Genomic DNA, 17,406 nt, shown 5'->3' with positions numbered 1-17,406 from the left:
TAGCATGAATTTGCCACACTATGTCATTAGTTAGTAAGAATTGGAAAGAATTGAGGAGAATAACATCTCGAGCCTTTGAGGCTTGAGTTCAAGGAAGAAATCGAGCCTTAAAGACTCGAGTTCTAATTACTGACATGGAGATGTTTTTGTCACAAGACTCGAGTTCCATAGAAGAAGCAGAATGAAGATGACGATGAAGATGAAGATGAAGAACCATAAATGAAGGAAGAAGTACCAGATCCAAAGACCTCTCTAGAGAACATAGATCTGAAGAAGCAGAACAGGGGAAGAAGAAGAAGAAGTACGAGCTGGAGGAGAGAAGAACAAGGGAAGAAGAAGAAGAAGCACAGGCTAGAGGAAAGAAGAACAGAGGAAGAAGAAGAAGAAGAAGCACGAGCTGGAGGAGAGAAGAGAAAGAAAAGAAGAAGAATAGGCGTTGGGAAAGTAAATGATGGAACTCGAGTTTTTAGACTCGAGTTTCCTGTGAATTTTTTTCCACATCAGTTGCAACCACTAGCAACTTGAGTCTTAAAAACTTGAGTTCTATCTTGGAACTCAAGTTTTAAACACTCGAGATGCTAGTTTGCAATGGTTTTGCAAACTAGACAACTAACTAAAATATTATAAAAATGAAACTAAATGCAAAAAAAAATTCCAATTCATCAAGTTTTACCTGTTGTCCTTAAGTGGATACGTGGAAAGAAAAAAAAGGCCACACAACACTATTTTTTTGCATAAAGGTGCTACAATTAGCTAAGTTTAATGATTAAATAATGCTACCGAATACCGATGCAACTTTTTAGCAATAATTTTCATAGTTTGTGAATTTATAGATTGAGAGGTTGAGTAAATTTGGTGGGTTTATAGTATCACAGTTAATTATTTTAACAATAATGAGATTTATTGTGAATTATATTATAAGTAAAAACTAAATTTATTGTGAAATTTATTATAAGTATTGGTTGTGTCCATTATTCACGTCATTTTCATTATTCTATATAACATTATTTTATTGGACAAACTAAACATGAGTAGCATGATATATGGCACTTAATGGAAAAATATAAATGGAGGGGCTAATGATACAAACAAGATACATCTTTATGAAGTAAAATCAAAATTCTAAAACTTTAGGGTGTAAAATTTAAAGATTCCTAAACATTAAAGGTGTGTTTGGATACTGCTTATTTTGCTGAAAATTGAAAACTAAAAATACTGTAACAAAATAATTTTTAAATATGTGAATAGTACCACAGGACCCATTTTTAATAAAAGTTTTGTTGAAAAAAGATGTTTGTGGGTCCCATGAACAATGCACGGGACCCATTGAACAGTGCATAATCCCACTTATGGCGCTCTTCTCAACCAAAAAAAAAAAAGAGCGAAAAGCAAAACGTTGGATTTTCATCCGTATCCAAACGGATACTAAGGGTGTAGTTTGCACTTTAGCCTATTTTTTATATCAAAATTATTTTGACTTTTTTTTTAATATTAATTATGTGTTTGGATTTTGCTTTAAACAAACTTTCTTTTTTACTTCAGGTAAATAATCCAACTCTAATTTTTTTTTGAAAATAAACTAAATTTTAGCTTTTTGTCACACATTTAAGAAAAAAAAAATCACATCAATAAAATCTTTAAATTTCAAGTTTTTTATTGAGTGTGAATTTTTACAAATACACATTTGCATTACATTTTCTTCTTATAGCCTCTATGCTTGCAACATTTCAAGATTATATGAGATCAATAATTATCACGACAATAAAACCTTGTTTCTTGCAACAAGTGCAAAAGCTAAACAAAATAAACACTTAGTTCTATTTGTGCATTCTAAGAAATGACATAATTAGTGGTATCCAAAAAAAGACTACAAAATTTGTGATACCAGAATTTTAAAGGAAAAACCAAATTGATCTGATAAAGGGGTGAAGGATGGCTGGAATATAATATGATACAATGAGTTGAACCAAACACTTAATAAATAAAAGGGATATATAGTTCACCACCCTATGGGATACAGAAACACTACCCAAAGAGATATAGAACCAGAACTTGCCACCCAAGGAATCCACCAAAGGGATAAGAGTCTAAAAGAATAAATCCATCTTTTGAAGCACATTTTATAGTTAGCTTTTATGTTTTAGTTCCGCCATGCAAACAAGTCATTTACAAAGTCAATTTGCATTTAATTGGGGTTTTCCTAGGGAATGGTTAGTTTTTATGCTTTAGTTTTCCTAAGTAGACAAGTCATTTATTTTGTTATAGTTCCTATGAGTCAAGGTCTTGAAAATGTAATCTTTTAAATGTTATTTTCATTTTCCCATGCTTAGAGAGTTATTCTAAGCTCTATATAAGCCTTTTGGCTAAATTAAACAAAGACAGAGTGTATTTTCATATTAAAAAAAGGAAAATGCTAATGAGTGCCCTTAAGGCATTGACTAATAATCCATTTTAGGAAAATTTTAACATCACTTTTATGACCCCTCTAGAAAAACCCCAAATAAATGTTATTTGACATTTTAAATAACTTTTCTATGTAGGAAAACTAAAACATAAAAGCTAAAGTTATGTTTGGTAATAGTTTTTGTTTTATATTTTCAAAAACTTATTTTTGGGAATAAAAAAAAAAAAACAATTTTCTTGTATTTTTCAAATAAAAAACATGTTTTGTTAGTTGAAATTAAAAAAAAAAAAGTTTTTTGAAGGAAAAAAAAAATAGAAAATACTAAAATATGTTGTTACTAGGATTTGAACTCTAATGCTAACTCATTAAACGAGACAAATTCATTAAACAAATGCATGTTTTCATTGAATTTTGAAAAGTAGAAACTGAAAACAGTCTTTTGCATGTTTTCAATTTCCTTTACAAATTGAGTTTTGAGAACAATTTTTGTTTTCTGTTCATTTTAGGTTGTCAAACAAGTTTTTTAGTTTCAAAAATAGAAAATTGTTTTTGAAAATAGAGAATAAGAATAAAAAACAGTTACCAAACATATCTTCTACCCTAGGAAAACCTCAATTATATGCTATTTGACTTCTTTTGTTAATGATAAAAGTTCAAAAATGATAGGCTGCACTTCTGGTATTCAAGAAGCACATCTGAGCCAAGCTTAGTATGGTTGTTGGAACTTGGGACACTCCAATGTCAGTTTTTCTATGTCATGCTTCTTTGATCAGTGTGTGTTTGGTGGGACTGCCATGCTTCTAAAAATCTTCTCGTAAAGAGGCTGACTAACAGGTCCACGTTTCGGTGGCCTTCTCTTCCCTCTGGGATGGACCACATTGCCATGCTCATCACCAACAAAAAATGCCCTCCCCTGCTCAGATCTCCCAGTCATCTTCCTTGTGAAGCTTGGAACTCTCTTTCCCTACAACAAACAAATCAGCAGTACTTCATATCCACAATTAATCTACCTATGTAAACATTTACTGCAGTATGCTACCTCGAAACACACTAGCAAATAATTATTACTTCACCATCCATAATACTTTATGAATAGATGTATATTTAGAACAATAATTATTATGTCACTATACTAATAATAAATATAATTTGTGAGCTAACTAACCTGAGTTTGACTGTTTTGTGTAGCACCAACAAGTTGCCCAACATAGTCAAACACGTAGTCCAACATGGTCAAACATATAAACAAGTACGTCATCAAATGTAGATGAGTTCATAATTACCAAGCTAGCTCTAGCAACAACTGCAGGCCCAACAGATGGCATGTTGCTATTTATTTCAAAAGTCTTATTGTTCTGTTGTGATGCCTACAAAGAATGATAGTGTTAGTCCCTTAAACAAAAACTGATCAAATTCAAACCTTCTATGGATTTGTTTTCTTGTCTGCTTAAACAACATAACCTACTTCTTTTGCTTTCTTGTTTGCTTTCCTTTGTTTCTCTCATCGTCAAGACATGTTCTAACATTGTGCCCAACTTTTTTTCATTTCCCACACCTTATATGATCATAGTTCTTCCGTATCTTGTATGGATTTTTAGGTTCATAATGTCTCTTTTTCCTCCTTCATTGCAATTAGAGAGTTACAAGTAATTTCCTTTTGTTGATAAAAAATAAAAATTCTACTCTACTCTAATTTAAGTGTATATGTGTATGAAACTCTCTCTTGGAGACTTAAATCCTGACCCTTACTCCTCACACCCCACAAATGCTTGTATTTATGGAGTGATTATCGCGCCAAGAGAGCGCAGTGATAGTTACAAATAATTTTTGAAAAAATTACTATCAATGCAACAATTAATTAGAAATGCAAATCCGAAACTAAAAAACAAACAAGTCCCAAAATATAAAGCCTGAATTGCAAATTACTTACGGTCACTATCTAAATAACACGGTGGCTGATTTGTTTTCAATCAGCGAGTTTAGGTGTTTTTACGGTGACTCATGATGGTGGTTATCGGTGTTTGTTATTAGATTTAGAAACATCACATGAATGCTGAGTTGAAGTTGTGTTAATAATGTAATATCACTTTTATATGGGACCATTATTTACGTTACTTTTGTTATATTCCAATTATAATAAGATATATTAACAGTTGTGAACCTATAGAAATTTGATGTCGCTAAACTTATTGTAAAGGAATAAAAAGATAAAAAGAGAAGTAATTCAATATATATATATATATATATGGCTAAACATTCAATAAGTTTATATAAAAGTCTAATGAATACGGCATAAGATAACGTGATTGGTGCTAATAAAACTATATCAAGTTTCAAGTTTGAACACAATGGTTAATTTCTTTCCATAATTGTTGTGCGTGTGTTTGTTTGTTTCTTTAAGGATAGCCGAGGTGGCAAAGAAACCAAGGGAAACGGTAAAGACAGAAGAGTGCAGTAAGTGATGACCTCGCATCCGCATAAATATATAAAAATTTAAAACAAAAAAAATGGAACAAACCTTTTTTGGGGTTTCTCTCTTGTGTCAAAAAACGACCGAATATACATTATTTAGATTCACGTTTCAGATCCCATCTCTCTCTCTCTCTCTCTCTCTGAATTTTCAACCAAAAGGTAAAGATCTCCTCTGAAAAAAAAAGAAAAAGAAAAAAGAATTGAATGCTTGTTGTTCAGGGATGATGGTATGAATTCGAAGGAAGAAAGGGTAGTAATAAGTCAAAAATGGAGTTGTGGGGAGATCACTCGGATGTGGAATCGGATTCGGAATGGGTTCGAAAAGTTAGCGCTAATGGGGTTAGCATGAAAACAACAGAAGTTGAAGCCAAGCTCGATCAAGGAAATATTCAAGAGGCTGAAGCTTCATTACGGGAAGGCTTATCACTCAATTTCGAGGTTCTATTTTTTTTTTTTTTTTCCATTTTCATTTTCAAATGTAGTTCGTTTTTTAGATCCCATTTTGATTTCTTCATTCATAAAAATGCTTTTTAAACCTTTGTAGGACCATGAATCCACTTTTAAAGAAATGGGTTCATTTTGTCTGTTCGAATTTTGATATAGATAGTAGAGGGCATGTAAGGTCAATGAGAGCTCTGGCTCAAATGTAATGTATTTGAGATGCCTCCATGGTTTAATTTACAGGAAGCAAGATCCCTTCTTGGAAAGTTAGAGTATCAAAGAGGTAATGTAGAAGGAGCTCTTCGTGTGTTTGAGGGCATTGATCTGCAAGCTGCTATACAGAGATTGCAGCCTTCCCTTGCTGAAAAACCGTCTTCCAGGAGGGGTCGCTTTCGCACTGAATCAGTGCACGCAGTCTCACAGCATGCTGCAAGCCTGGTTCTTGAAGCCATATACTTAAAAGCCAAGTCTCTTCAAAAGCTGGGGAGAGTAAGTGGTAAGTTTAACTAATTAACTTTTGCTCTCTTTTTTATAGCAACTTTGAATTATAAGAGCACACATGGAAGTGTAACTTTTGTTGTCTTAATTGGGGGTTTGCAGAGGCTGCTCATGAATGTAAAAGCGTGCTTGATGCTGTGGAAAAGATATTCTATCAGGGCATACTTGATGTTCAAGTTGACAATAAATTGCAAGAGATAGTCACCCAAGCTGTAGAGCTCCTTCCAGATCTCTGGAAGCAGGCTGGTTTCTATCATGAAGCAATTGCTGCTTACAGACGTGCCCTTCTTAGTCAATGGAACCTTGATAATGATTGCTGTGCTAGAATTCAGAAAGGCTATGCAGTGCTTTTGCTGTATGGTGGAGTGGAGGCTGGTCCACCCAGTTTAGCTGTCCAGATTGATGGTTCATATGTACCTAAAAATAATCTAGAAGAGGCAATTCTACTTTTGATGATTCTTATGAGGAAATTTATCCTTGGTAAGACCCAATGGGATCCATCTGTAATGGATCACCTAACGTTCGCACTATCTGTATGCAGCCAAACACCTGTTTTAGCTAAGCAACTTGAAGAGATCATGCCTGGGGTATATCATCGAGTTGACCGTTGGAATTCTTTAGCTCTATGCTACAGTGGAGCTGGACAAAACAAAGCTGCATTGAATCTATTGAGGAAATCTTTACATAAACATGAACGACCAGATGACATAATCGCACTGTTATTGGCTGCCAAGATATGCAGTGAGGATTCCCATCTTGCTGCTGAGGGAGTGGGGTATGCACGGAGAGCAATTAATCTTGCTCAGGGGATTGATGAGCATTTAAAGGGTGTGGGTCTTCGAACTTTGGGTCTTTGTTTGGGAAAACAAACTAAAGTTTCATCCTCTGACTTTGAGAGGTCTCATCTTCAGTCTGAAGCATTGACGTCATTAGAGGGGGCTATTCCTTTGGAGCCTAATAATACTGACTTAATTTTTGAGTTGGGTGTTCAGTATGCAGAGCACCGAAATTTGACTGCTGCTTTACGATGTGCAAAGCAGTTCATTGATGAAACAGGGGGATCCATATTAAAAGGTTGGAGATTTCTTGCCCTGGTTTTGTCTGCTCAACAGCGATTCTCAGAGGCTGAGGTGGTTACTGATGCTGCTTTAGACGAGACTGCAAAATGGGACCAAGGACCACTTCTCAGGCTGAAGGCAAAACTAAAATTCTCCCAGTCATTACACATGGATGCTATTGAAACTTATCGTTACCTCCTTGCATTGGTTCAAGCTCAAAGGAAATCATTTGGGCCTCCTAGAATTCAGGTTTGATTCTTAATCTACTTTGCATGCTTTATTTCAATTGAAGAAGAGTTTTTTACTTTTCCAATAATAATTTCGGATAAATGTGTCACTCCTAATCTATTGGCATAAGTGGTGCAGATGTGGAATTATTTTGTGATCTTGTAATTATGTAATGTCTCCGTAGGAGCTTTAGCATATCTTATCAATATTTAAAGATTTTACTTACAGGGACATAATTATAGTTCAAATATTAGAAATTTAACCAGATGCAATGGATTTTGAAGGAAGAAATCTTACAATTATTCCCCTTATTCAATCAGGATATCTGAATCTTGTTATCCTTATGAAAGGGAAGGTAGCTTTACCTTACAAAAAGTGTAAATGATGCATGAGAAAGCTACTATATATGAAATTGATGAATAAATCAATAAGTTAGTGATTATAGGATGGAGGCAAGATTTACAATATTTTAATGAGTTTCTCTGTACAACAATTTGAAGTAAGTAGCTACTACTTTCTAATATAATATGTACTAACTTCTCTCCTTTGTGGAAATTGTTATTTTGTTGCAATTTGTAAGTCCTTTATTTATTTATTTTTTTTTATAAGTAAAAATGCTTTATTGAAGTGGAAGCTTTGTGCACTAGATACGACCTTTTAATTATGCTTTATTGAAAATAAAAAGGAAATGAAAAAGAATTCCAAGTACAAAGGCAGTGTACTAAGGATTCAACAAAGAATCAATCAAAATTATGTAAATCAAGAAATTCCTCTAAAGAAGAAAAAGAATGGCCACTAAGGGCAGCTAGCCAATCAAGCATGGTAGGTGAAAGATGCAATTTTAGTTCCATAGTAAGTATGTGTCCCCAAGCTGTTGTCCATGAGAAAAAAGCTACCTTAGAGGAAATTTTAGCCTTCCAAATGCTTTTCCATGGAAAGTAATTGGAAGAACCCGATAGTAAGACTTTACCGCAAACATACCACTCTAGCAGGGGGTCCAAATCAACCATTCCTCCCCATCCTGATTTACTTTAATGGAATAAAGAATACCAATAAACGACCACAAACTCCCCACCTTCCAATCATTGATAGATCTAGCAACCGAAACATCCTAGTTAAGAACCCCATCATGCCAATTCATATTAGAGCAACCTTATCTCAGGCTATATGGTACATTGGGAAGCCATCCTTCACAATTGTATCCCCACACCACAAATCAAGCCAAAATCAAACTCGGAGACCATTACCCACCCCAAATTTGACATATTGTGAGAAACTCCCCTACCCTTCTAAATATGCTTCCAGAGGGACAAACCATACAGTTCCTTAATCACAGCAAAAGTCTAATCACCCACAAGACGCCCATACTTTGAAGCTACTACATTTCTCCATAAGGAGTTTGGTTAGTGGCATATTGCCACAGCCACTTCCCTAATGATGCATTGTTAAAACCCACAAGGCTTCTATTTCTTATAAACCACATCTGATTGGCTCACAAACTGTCTACCAATTTATAAGTCCTTAAAACTTGATTGGTTTTGTTTTGTTTCTTGATGAAAAGAAAACACTACACAGTGCAAAAACAATATGGATTGATGAATTTTTGTTCAACAATTGATCTTATGCCTTTTCTTATATGATAGGCTGTGGATGATAAAGTCAATGAATTTGAAATTTGGCATGGTCTGGCAAAGTTATACTCTAGTCTTTCACATTGGAAGGATGCAGAGATATGCTTGGGAAAGGCTAGAGAGCTAAAACAGTACTCTGTAGAAGCACTGCACACAGAAGGTAAGAAATGAAACTTTAGTGACTAACAAATTAATTTTTGTGACTTATTTCTAAACTCCTTGGAAATTGACATTACATGACAGTACAATGATATTTATTACATGCTTTTGATTTTCTACCAATAAGAACTGCCCTGCACTCTAAACTAAGCCAGCTGCTTGCAAGGGCTGACCTCTAATCTTTGAGGTAGAATCAAAATCTGGTAGATCTTACAGGACATAAGATGAATATAGCAATATTCATAAAGAACCTTGAACAAACAACTTTGTTTGGAACATGAACAGAACACAGCCCTTTCTTGTCTCTCAAGCATACATTTTAAATTTTTAGTCCCTTAGTGGGATGCTCTCCTTTTTGGACCGTCCCAAAACATTAATCCATTTAACTTCCGATATTACCCTTAAATTTGAACTCACATTTCTTGGCCCACCTAAGGTCCTAAGGCATTCAGTAAGACTGTTATGTTTCTTTTATTTGATTAAAATGTGTGCCCTTTGCAACGCACTGTCTATTTTGGGATGGAGGGATTTACTTTCGTTTACCATCAATTTTTCTGTTATGTCTCTCAAGTTACTATTGTTTTACCTTCAAAAAAAAAAACCTTGCAATTTACACCCTTGACTATTACAACGAATCAACGATGTCAGTGTGCCCATCTGTTATGGTTTGCCACATTTTTTGCGTAAAAATGACATTATTCTATTTTACTGTCCAAAACAATGTCATTATTGTGTGGGTTTACAGCAAGATTCTATTGTTGATGAAGGAGCACATTGATATTGTTACAATTTGAGTGTCAATTGTAAGTTTTCATAATTAAGGGATTGATTGAGAAGAAACCTCAAACATAGAGGGTGTAAATAGTATTTTAGCCAACATTTTTTGTTGATTTGCTTTTGTTCCTACCTACTATAAGTAATTATGCATTGAGAAATGTTCCTTATTGTCTATAATTGTCGGTCTTTTCACTAGCATGGTAAGTTTATTTTATCTCTGTTCTTTCTTTAGAAAGGCAATGGACTAAATATATAGTTTGGCTTCCTCATCGCTGTTGAGGAAGAGGAACTACTGTCATTTTACAGATGGTGCTTGAACCCATTCTTCCTACAAGTAAATTCTGTGAGATTGTTCAAACTCTTTGCTGTGCAATAAAGGAGAAAAAGAAATAAGAAATAAAAAAGGGCTAAATGAGATGGGAAGGTTTTATAATTGAATGTTAGGGAGTTCCTGATGCGGGAGATGCAAGAAAATTATTATTTAGTATTATTTATGTTTGTTAGTCAATTGTATTTTTATGTTTTAGGTCATATTAGTTTATTGGGTTATTAGTATTTTAATTTAGCAGTAAGGGTATTTTTGTAATAAGGCAATTAGGGTTTCCTAGCCAATTAGAACTAGGGTTTAGTAATCCTTTATAAGCAACCCATTGTACTCCTTGAGGAGATAGTTGATATTTTGATGAATGAAAATAATGGCCGTTTGGTCTTTCTTTGGTCTGGTGCTGACTCCAGGTCTACCCTAGGTGCTGACTCCTAGTGGTTTTCCCCGCTTGGTGCTGACTCCAAGCAAGGCCTAGGTGCTGACTCCTAGGTCATATCCTTTATTTTTCCGTTCTTTCAATATTATTCTGGTTGTCCTGCGTCAGTTCCTCCTTTAGAAAGATGGTGCCTCTCTGAGGAAGCTGGTTAAATCCTCCTACTCCAAGGTGTTTGACAATAGTAGAGCAAATGGGTGCTCTAATAAGTCTTAGCATCTTGTCCACTCCAACTGCTCTCTACTTGCTTGTTTCTTGTTTTGCAGGTTAATGGATTTTACATTTGCATTTGGTAACTTTTGGGATTGCCTTGACCATGAGCAATCCAAAAAAAAAACTCTCTTAATATAAAATAGGTTGTGCCTTTATTATGCTTTTAGCTGCTTCAGATTAGCTTGAACATGAAATGTTAATGCAGGTAGAAATCTTGCAGGTCTTGTCTTCTTGTAATGATAAACTCCAGTTGAGACTGGTCTGGAACCAGCACCATCCTAACTCATAAAAATATCTTGGCAATGTACTTAGATGATGATATTTTCAAACATACTTGGGCATGGTTGGCCTAAGAGTTATGCAGCATTAAGGTAGCCCTCATCCTTCCCAAAACCCTTGCAATCCATAGTGAAGGAAGAATTTGATCCAAGTTTCTGGTAGGATGTTGAGAGGCTTACCAAGCAAGGATGCCAAGAGACCTTACTGGTTAACCAATTAGCACTTTTGATAACGTATACTTTTACCATGTAGTTCTTTAAATGATTTTAATTTTAATTTTTAAGCACAAGTTCCTTGTTTCTTGTGCCTAACTTTGAAAGTAATTCGACACACTCTTCACAAGGTGTATAAATCTAGATATATTATCCATTATCTCATGAAATTTTGACATATCACATTGATCGGTCATCAATCTAAGATTAATGTAGTCTAATTGTCCTTTCAAATTCTGCATTTAGAATTCTGGAATCAGTTCTTAGACTTTGCATGATTAAATTCTTTATGTAATTTGATATATAAACAACTGGTGTGGTCCGATCAATTTCTAGGTGTCAAAAAAGCTTTGCTAGACTTAACTTACCTTGAGTTTGTTGGTGAGACCTAAATATTTAAGGCACAATTTGTTTTGGAGAAGATGGAATGTAGGCTGTTTGGAAGAAGTTATATTTGTCAAAGGGAGGCAGGCTAACACTGTTGAAAAATGCGCTTTTGAGTTTACCAACATATTCTCTCTCTCTTTATTTACTATTCCCTCTATCATTGTTAATAATAGGCTGAAGAGATTATAGAGATGTTTTTTGTGGGGTGCCTTGGATGAGAAGTTCAAATCCTCTTTGGTGTGTGGGACACAATTTGTTCTGCCATTGTGTAGGTGGTTTGAGTATTAGGAAGTTTAAACAAGTCTTATTAAGAAAATGGTTATGGCTTTAGGAATGAAGACGCAAATTTTCAGCAACAGGTGGTAGCTATGAAGTATGAGGCTTTGAGAATGAGGCACGTCTTTATGGTGTCGGGTAATAGCTATGAAGTACTGGGAGGAATAGGGAAAATAGACTTCAAAATCGGTTATATGGACTTATGGGTGTAGCTTATTAAGAAGTATTAGGGCTAGGTGGGACAGTTTTCTTCAATATGTGTATTTTGATGTGGGGGACGACACACAAGCAAGGCTTTGGTATTATACATGGTGTGGGAATCATTCTCTAAAGGATGTGCCCTGATTTTTATGCCTACTCAGTTGATAAAAATGCCTCTGTTCATTCAGTAATGGATAGGCAGTTGGATGGGGAGGGGTTCTTCCACGGAGGTTTTCATAATTAGGAATTGGATATTGGGAATTGGAGTAAGTGAATTTGATATTTAAATATCTGTAGGAGGGAGGGTTGTACTAAGGAGAGATGGAGATTGAAAGGGAGTGATAGTTTGATGTTTGCTCTTATTATTAGGCTATTTGAGGCACCGATGCTAATGATTTCCCTTGAAAGAGTATTTGGCATGTAAAGGCACCGAAGAGGGTTTATTCTTTGTTACTATAGCAGCTTGGAGGAAGATTCCAACCTATGATGGGGAGGGGTTCTTCCACGGAGGTTTTCATAATTAGGAATTGGATATTGGGAATTGGAGTAAGTGAATTTGATATTTAAATATCTGTAGGAGGGAGGGTTGTACTAAGGAGAGATGGAGATTGAAAGGGAGTGATAGTTTGATGTTTGCTCTTATTATTAGGCTATTTGAGGCACCGATGCTAATGATTTCCCTTGAAAGAGTATTTGGCATGTAAAGGCACCGAAGAGGGTTTATTCTTTGTTACTATAGCAGCTTGGAGGAAGATTCCAACCTATGATGGGGAGGGGTTCTTCCACGGAGGTTTTCATAATTAGGAATTGGATATTGGGAATTGGAGTAAGTGAATTTGATATTTAAATATCTGTAGGAGGGAGGGTTGTACTAAGGAGAGATGGAGATTGAAAGGGAGTGATAGTTTGATGTTTGCTCTTATTATTAGGCTATTTGAGGCACCGATGCTAATGCTTTCCCTTGAAAGAGTATTTGGCATGTAAAGGCACCAAAGAGGGTTTATTCTTTGTTACTATAGCAGCTTGGGGGAAGATTCCAACCTATGATAATATTGTCAGGGTTCTTATATTAAAAAAAAAAAAAAAATGATAATACTGTCAAGGGTGGTTTCTTTTTTATTGGTTGGTGTAATGGGAAGACGGTAGATCTTTATATGATCCATGGTGATGTTGCATATGCTTTGTGGAGTGTAGTCCTTAGAGCTTTTGGGATTAAATGGGTGTTACCTAAGAGGGTAGTTGATCTCAACCTTACTCGCCATCCTTCTTATGGCAAGAAGAACTGCGGTTTGAGATAGAGCTCATTGGTAATAATAATAATGATTATCATTACTGTTATTATTATAATTATCTGATTGTGGTGAATAGATGCTTCTGTGTTTTCCGTGTTGAGTTCTAGGGGAGAAGGCAGAAATCTCTACTGGAATCTCAGATTGATTCATAATTTTCATGATTGGGAGCTGAAGAGGCTGGACTGCCTCATTTAGTTATTATATTCTCATATTTCTTTTGATGGTGGTGCTTATTCTATGTTATGTAGACTTACTAGTAATGGTCATTTTAGTGAAGTGTGGTTGCTGTTGTTATCTGATTGTGGCGGGTAGATGCATCAGTGTTTTCCTTGTTGTGTTCTAGAGCAGAGGATAGTAATCACTATCGGAATCTCAGATTGATTCATAATTTTCATGATTTGGAGCTGAGGGGGCTGTATTACCTCATTTAGTTATCATATTCTTATATTTCTTTTGAGGGTAGTGCTGACTGTATGAGATGGAGACTTATTAGCAATGGTCAATTTAGTGTGCATTTGTCTTATGAATTTTTGGGAGGTGCTAAAAGGCACTTCCAATGGAAGTGCATTTGGAATAGCAAAGTATTGAAGGAAATCATGTTCTTATAAATTGCAAACGTTGGATAAAATTCCAAATATAGATAACCTTATTAAAAGGAATAAGTTCTAGTTAATTGGTGCTATACATGGATGGGGGTGGTTTGTAACTCTTTAGTTGAGTTTATGGATCATTTGAATCTCTGACTGTTATCCTTAGGAAGCTCTTCTTATTGAGCTTTCCTTTAATTATTGAAATTCCTTATAAAAGTAAAAATATTTATCATCATAATCAATTTTCAGTGGAAATAATTAGTTGAAAAGCTTGTTACATGCTGGAATATATGAGAAGAATGTTGTTCCATTACCTAATCCGGTTTAGAAATTGTCTATGTAAAAATTGTCATTTCCTTTTGTAATTTCTCCCAGGTGTAATATTTGAAGGTCGTGGACAATTCCAAGAAGCTTTTGCTGCTTATAATAATGCCCTTCTACTAGAACCTTGTCATGTTCCATGCAAGATCTTAATTAGTGCTCTGTTGTCGAAGAGAGGCTTGAAGGCATTGCCTGTGGCAAGAAGCTTACTGTCAGATGCATTAAGGATAGATCCAACCAACCGTATGGCTTGGTATTACTTGGGGATGGTTCACAAGGATGATGGACGAAAAGCTGATGCTGCAGATTGCTTCCAGGCAGCTTCCATGCTTGAAGAATCTGATCCCATTGAAAGCTTTGACTCCATTCTTTGACTGGCTTCCATCTATCAAAGGTTTTAAATATCTGTTAGGGGAAATTTTAATGATATATACATCCTTCCCTCCCCAATTTCTACAACAAAATCTACGCCCATGCGTGGGGATGGTTTTGCCAATTTAATTTGCTGTTTTGGATTCTGTCTGTATTTTTTCTTCCATGATCAAGGTACATGGAAAAGGTTGTGTTATTTAACTTATTCTGGGCAATAAAAGAAAATAGTGGAAAGGAGTTAATTTGATAGTAGATGGGTAAATTTCCAGAGAGATTAGGGCGGTGACTAGGGGTTAAAAAGATGTATTGGTTAATTTGCAATTGTTGCTCAGCTGTGTAAATCTGTGTTGAGAAACTGAGCAGTTTTGTTGAAAGAAAGTTATAGATTCATTTTCCTTGTGTCAATTCTACATATCTTTTGTATATTCCTCTCTCTCTCTCTCTCTCTCTCTAAGGAAAAAACTTATCTACAATTCTTTAGGTGCACTATCTTAGGTTCTCCAAATAAATGCAACTATATTGCTTTGTACACACAATTTTCGTAAAAGATAAATCACTCGATTACGAAATAGTCTAACAAATTATCAATTTATATTGATTTGTATATGTGTGAGTACAATTCTCTGTGTGACTCTTTACAAATGAAAGAATGCAATAAACTCCTCTAATTTGATCTCTAAGAAACTTTACGATCCGAAGGGTTGTGAAGCTTAATCTTGAATCGTGTCTTAATTTCTCCAAGTTGAATGAGTAGTTGAACGTACTTGATTTGATGCGAGGGACGTTGGCTTGATCTCAATTTAAATTGAAAGAAAATCTCTACTTTGATTTTTAAAAGGAGGAATGAGCTTGGTTTTTGAGGGAGCAAGGGTGCTCTTTTGGACTTAGGAATGACTCTCTATTTTGGCAAAGTGTCAATGACTCAATAAAGTTTTTCTCTCTAAGTTTCAGTCCCCCATTTTTCTCATATGAGAAGCCTCTATTTACAGGCAACTCAATAGCATTTGATTTGGAATTTTCTCTCAGCATTTATTGAGAGTTAATTATGAATTTAATTTGGTATTTCATTTAATAAGAATTTTCCATATAAGTATTTTCTTCTGACGCTGTCATATGGCTTTCTTTATTTGATGTTGTCACATGGCTTGATTTCATTCGCTGATCGTCTATATCATCAATTGGAGATTAATTTGATCAAAAATATTTTATCATAAACAATCGGACGATTGTGAATACATCATAAAATTTTGATGTCTACATGCTTATTAGCCAATGCAACCACATGGTTGAATTTAATTGGAGATTGAGGAGTTTAAGGTATTGCACCTAAGGAAATATACCTAAATTTTACCTTTTATGGTATCTTATCCTGGTTGTTCAATGGATTTTACAAGACGGGTACCGTTCAGCTCTATTTTAATTGTTTTCTTATTGAGAATGATTATCTTGCAATTGAGTTGACTTCAAAGCTATGATGCCTTTATATGTGACTACTATTGGGAAATTTAGGGGAAACAATGTAACAAGAAATTGAAATAGAGAAGTGTGTGTTGAGTTCAGTATCAGCTCAGCTTTTAGCTTTTATTTACAAATTTTTAATACTTCACTTTTTCTCGCATTTTCTCAAAATTTTCAAGATACAAGTATATTTTAGCACATTTTCAATAAAAAGTTTTAAGCAAAAAGCTAGATTAGTTGTTCCTAAATGGACACCTAGGAGACATGAAATAATTATTTTCTTTAAGACAATATTTACCCATAGTTGAATAATTTTTTTTTTCTTTTTTTTGATTGACATAGTTGAATAAGTTTGTTAAGGAGTTACTTGCAAATAGTCTTTAGGATACAAATAAGCTAAGATTCCAGAAATAGTAAATCTAGAAAATCTTTTGAATTTATTTAAAGGTGTACCTAAATCTTCAAGACTTCAAACTAGATATGAGATCCTCCTTCCTCTTTCCTCCTCAAACTCCAATTGATTGAAGGTGAGTCTCAACTCTAAGATTTGTTGTGGCTTGTGGGTTTGCTGCTTTGATCTGTGGGATATTTAGATCTTAGATTTTCATCTCTCTCTCTCTCTCTCTCTGTGTCTCTCTCATGTGATAGAATCCAATGGTAACCGATTTTCGTGCCGATGGAAATCGCCACTGATGTTGCTGGAAAACCGTTCCAATGACGTGGCGGCAGCTTGCATTTTTTTGGAGAACGACGAATTCAGCATGAACAAAAAACCATTCTCCAAACTCGTTGATGAACACCCCTACTCACTTACGAAAAGGAATTTGTGACCATTGCTAGTAACTAGGGGCATAAAAGGTTCACTTTCCCTCTCTTTTTTCTCTTTTCACAAAATTCTACAAATAACTTCGTGCCGTTTAGAATTTGCTTATTTGGTTGAAACTGAAATTTTTTTGCTAAAAATACTGTAAATAAAGGTAAAAATTAACTAAAATAGTTCAGTAAAACCCATAAATAGTACCAAAAAGTGCAGTGGAACCTATGAATAGTAACAAAGATAAGCTGAATAATAAAATAAGTTGGCAAAGATAATCTATGCTAAACACACACTTCATTTCTCAACTCATGATTTTGCTTGAGCAAACTACCTTTTCACTTGAGTGAACTTATTCTTGCTCAAGGGAACTTTTCTGTAAACATTTTAAGATCATACAAAAAGTTCGCTTTTCCATGGATCAACAAGAATCCACAATTTACATGATGATATGAGACGAGATTTTAAAGTAAATTATTAAATTACAAGGAATTAGTTCATTTGTGGAAATATAACAATTATCCAATTGATGTTTACTTCATAGAAAATGTGCATTATTTCACAA

At 34.7% G+C, this 17,406-nt stretch overlaps 1 protein-coding gene across 2 annotated transcripts; it reads left to right on the top strand.

The window, feature by feature from the left end:
* The first annotated feature begins 4,852 nt into the window (after window positions 1-4,852).
* LOC115977198 (protein NPG1) lies at window positions 4,853-14,974 on the top strand. 2 transcript variants are annotated; one of them, XM_031098907.1, is made up of 5 exons: window positions 4,853-5,314; window positions 5,561-5,813; window positions 5,918-7,122; window positions 8,745-8,892; window positions 10,860-14,245. In XM_031098907.1, exons 1-5 carry the CDS (start codon window positions 5,144-5,146, stop codon window positions 10,874-10,876), a joined length of 1,794 nt encoding a protein of 597 aa, XP_030954767.1. In that variant the 5' UTR covers window positions 4,853-5,143; the 3' UTR covers window positions 10,877-14,245. The 2 variants fall into 2 exon arrangements, with proteins under 2 accessions (XP_030954767.1, XP_030954766.1); XM_031098906.1 differs by lacking the exon at window positions 10,860-14,245 and adding an exon at window positions 14,252-14,974 and having other exon boundaries at window positions 4,856-5,314.
* Window positions 14,975-17,406: the final 2,432 nt, after the last annotated feature.

This window comes from Quercus lobata, chromosome 2, assembly GCF_001633185.2.
Source record: "Quercus lobata isolate SW786 chromosome 2, ValleyOak3.0 Primary Assembly, whole genome shotgun sequence".
NCBI lineage: Eukaryota > Viridiplantae > Streptophyta > Magnoliopsida > Fagales > Fagaceae > Quercus > Quercus lobata.
This window is presented reverse-complemented; position numbering and strand designations above follow the sequence as displayed.

Coding starts and splice junctions, on each gene's coding strand:
- LOC115977198 (XM_031098906.1), top strand. CDS start 5,144: ATGGAGTTGTGGGGAGATCACTCGGATGTGGAATCGGATTCGGAATGG. Junction 5,315..5,560: donor GCTTATCACTCAATTTCGAG/GTTCTATTTTTT, acceptor TTTAATTTACAG/GAAGCAAGATCCCTTCTTGG. Junction 5,814..5,917: donor AAAGCTGGGGAGAGTAAGTG/GTAAGTTTAACT, acceptor GGGGGTTTGCAG/AGGCTGCTCATGAATGTAAA.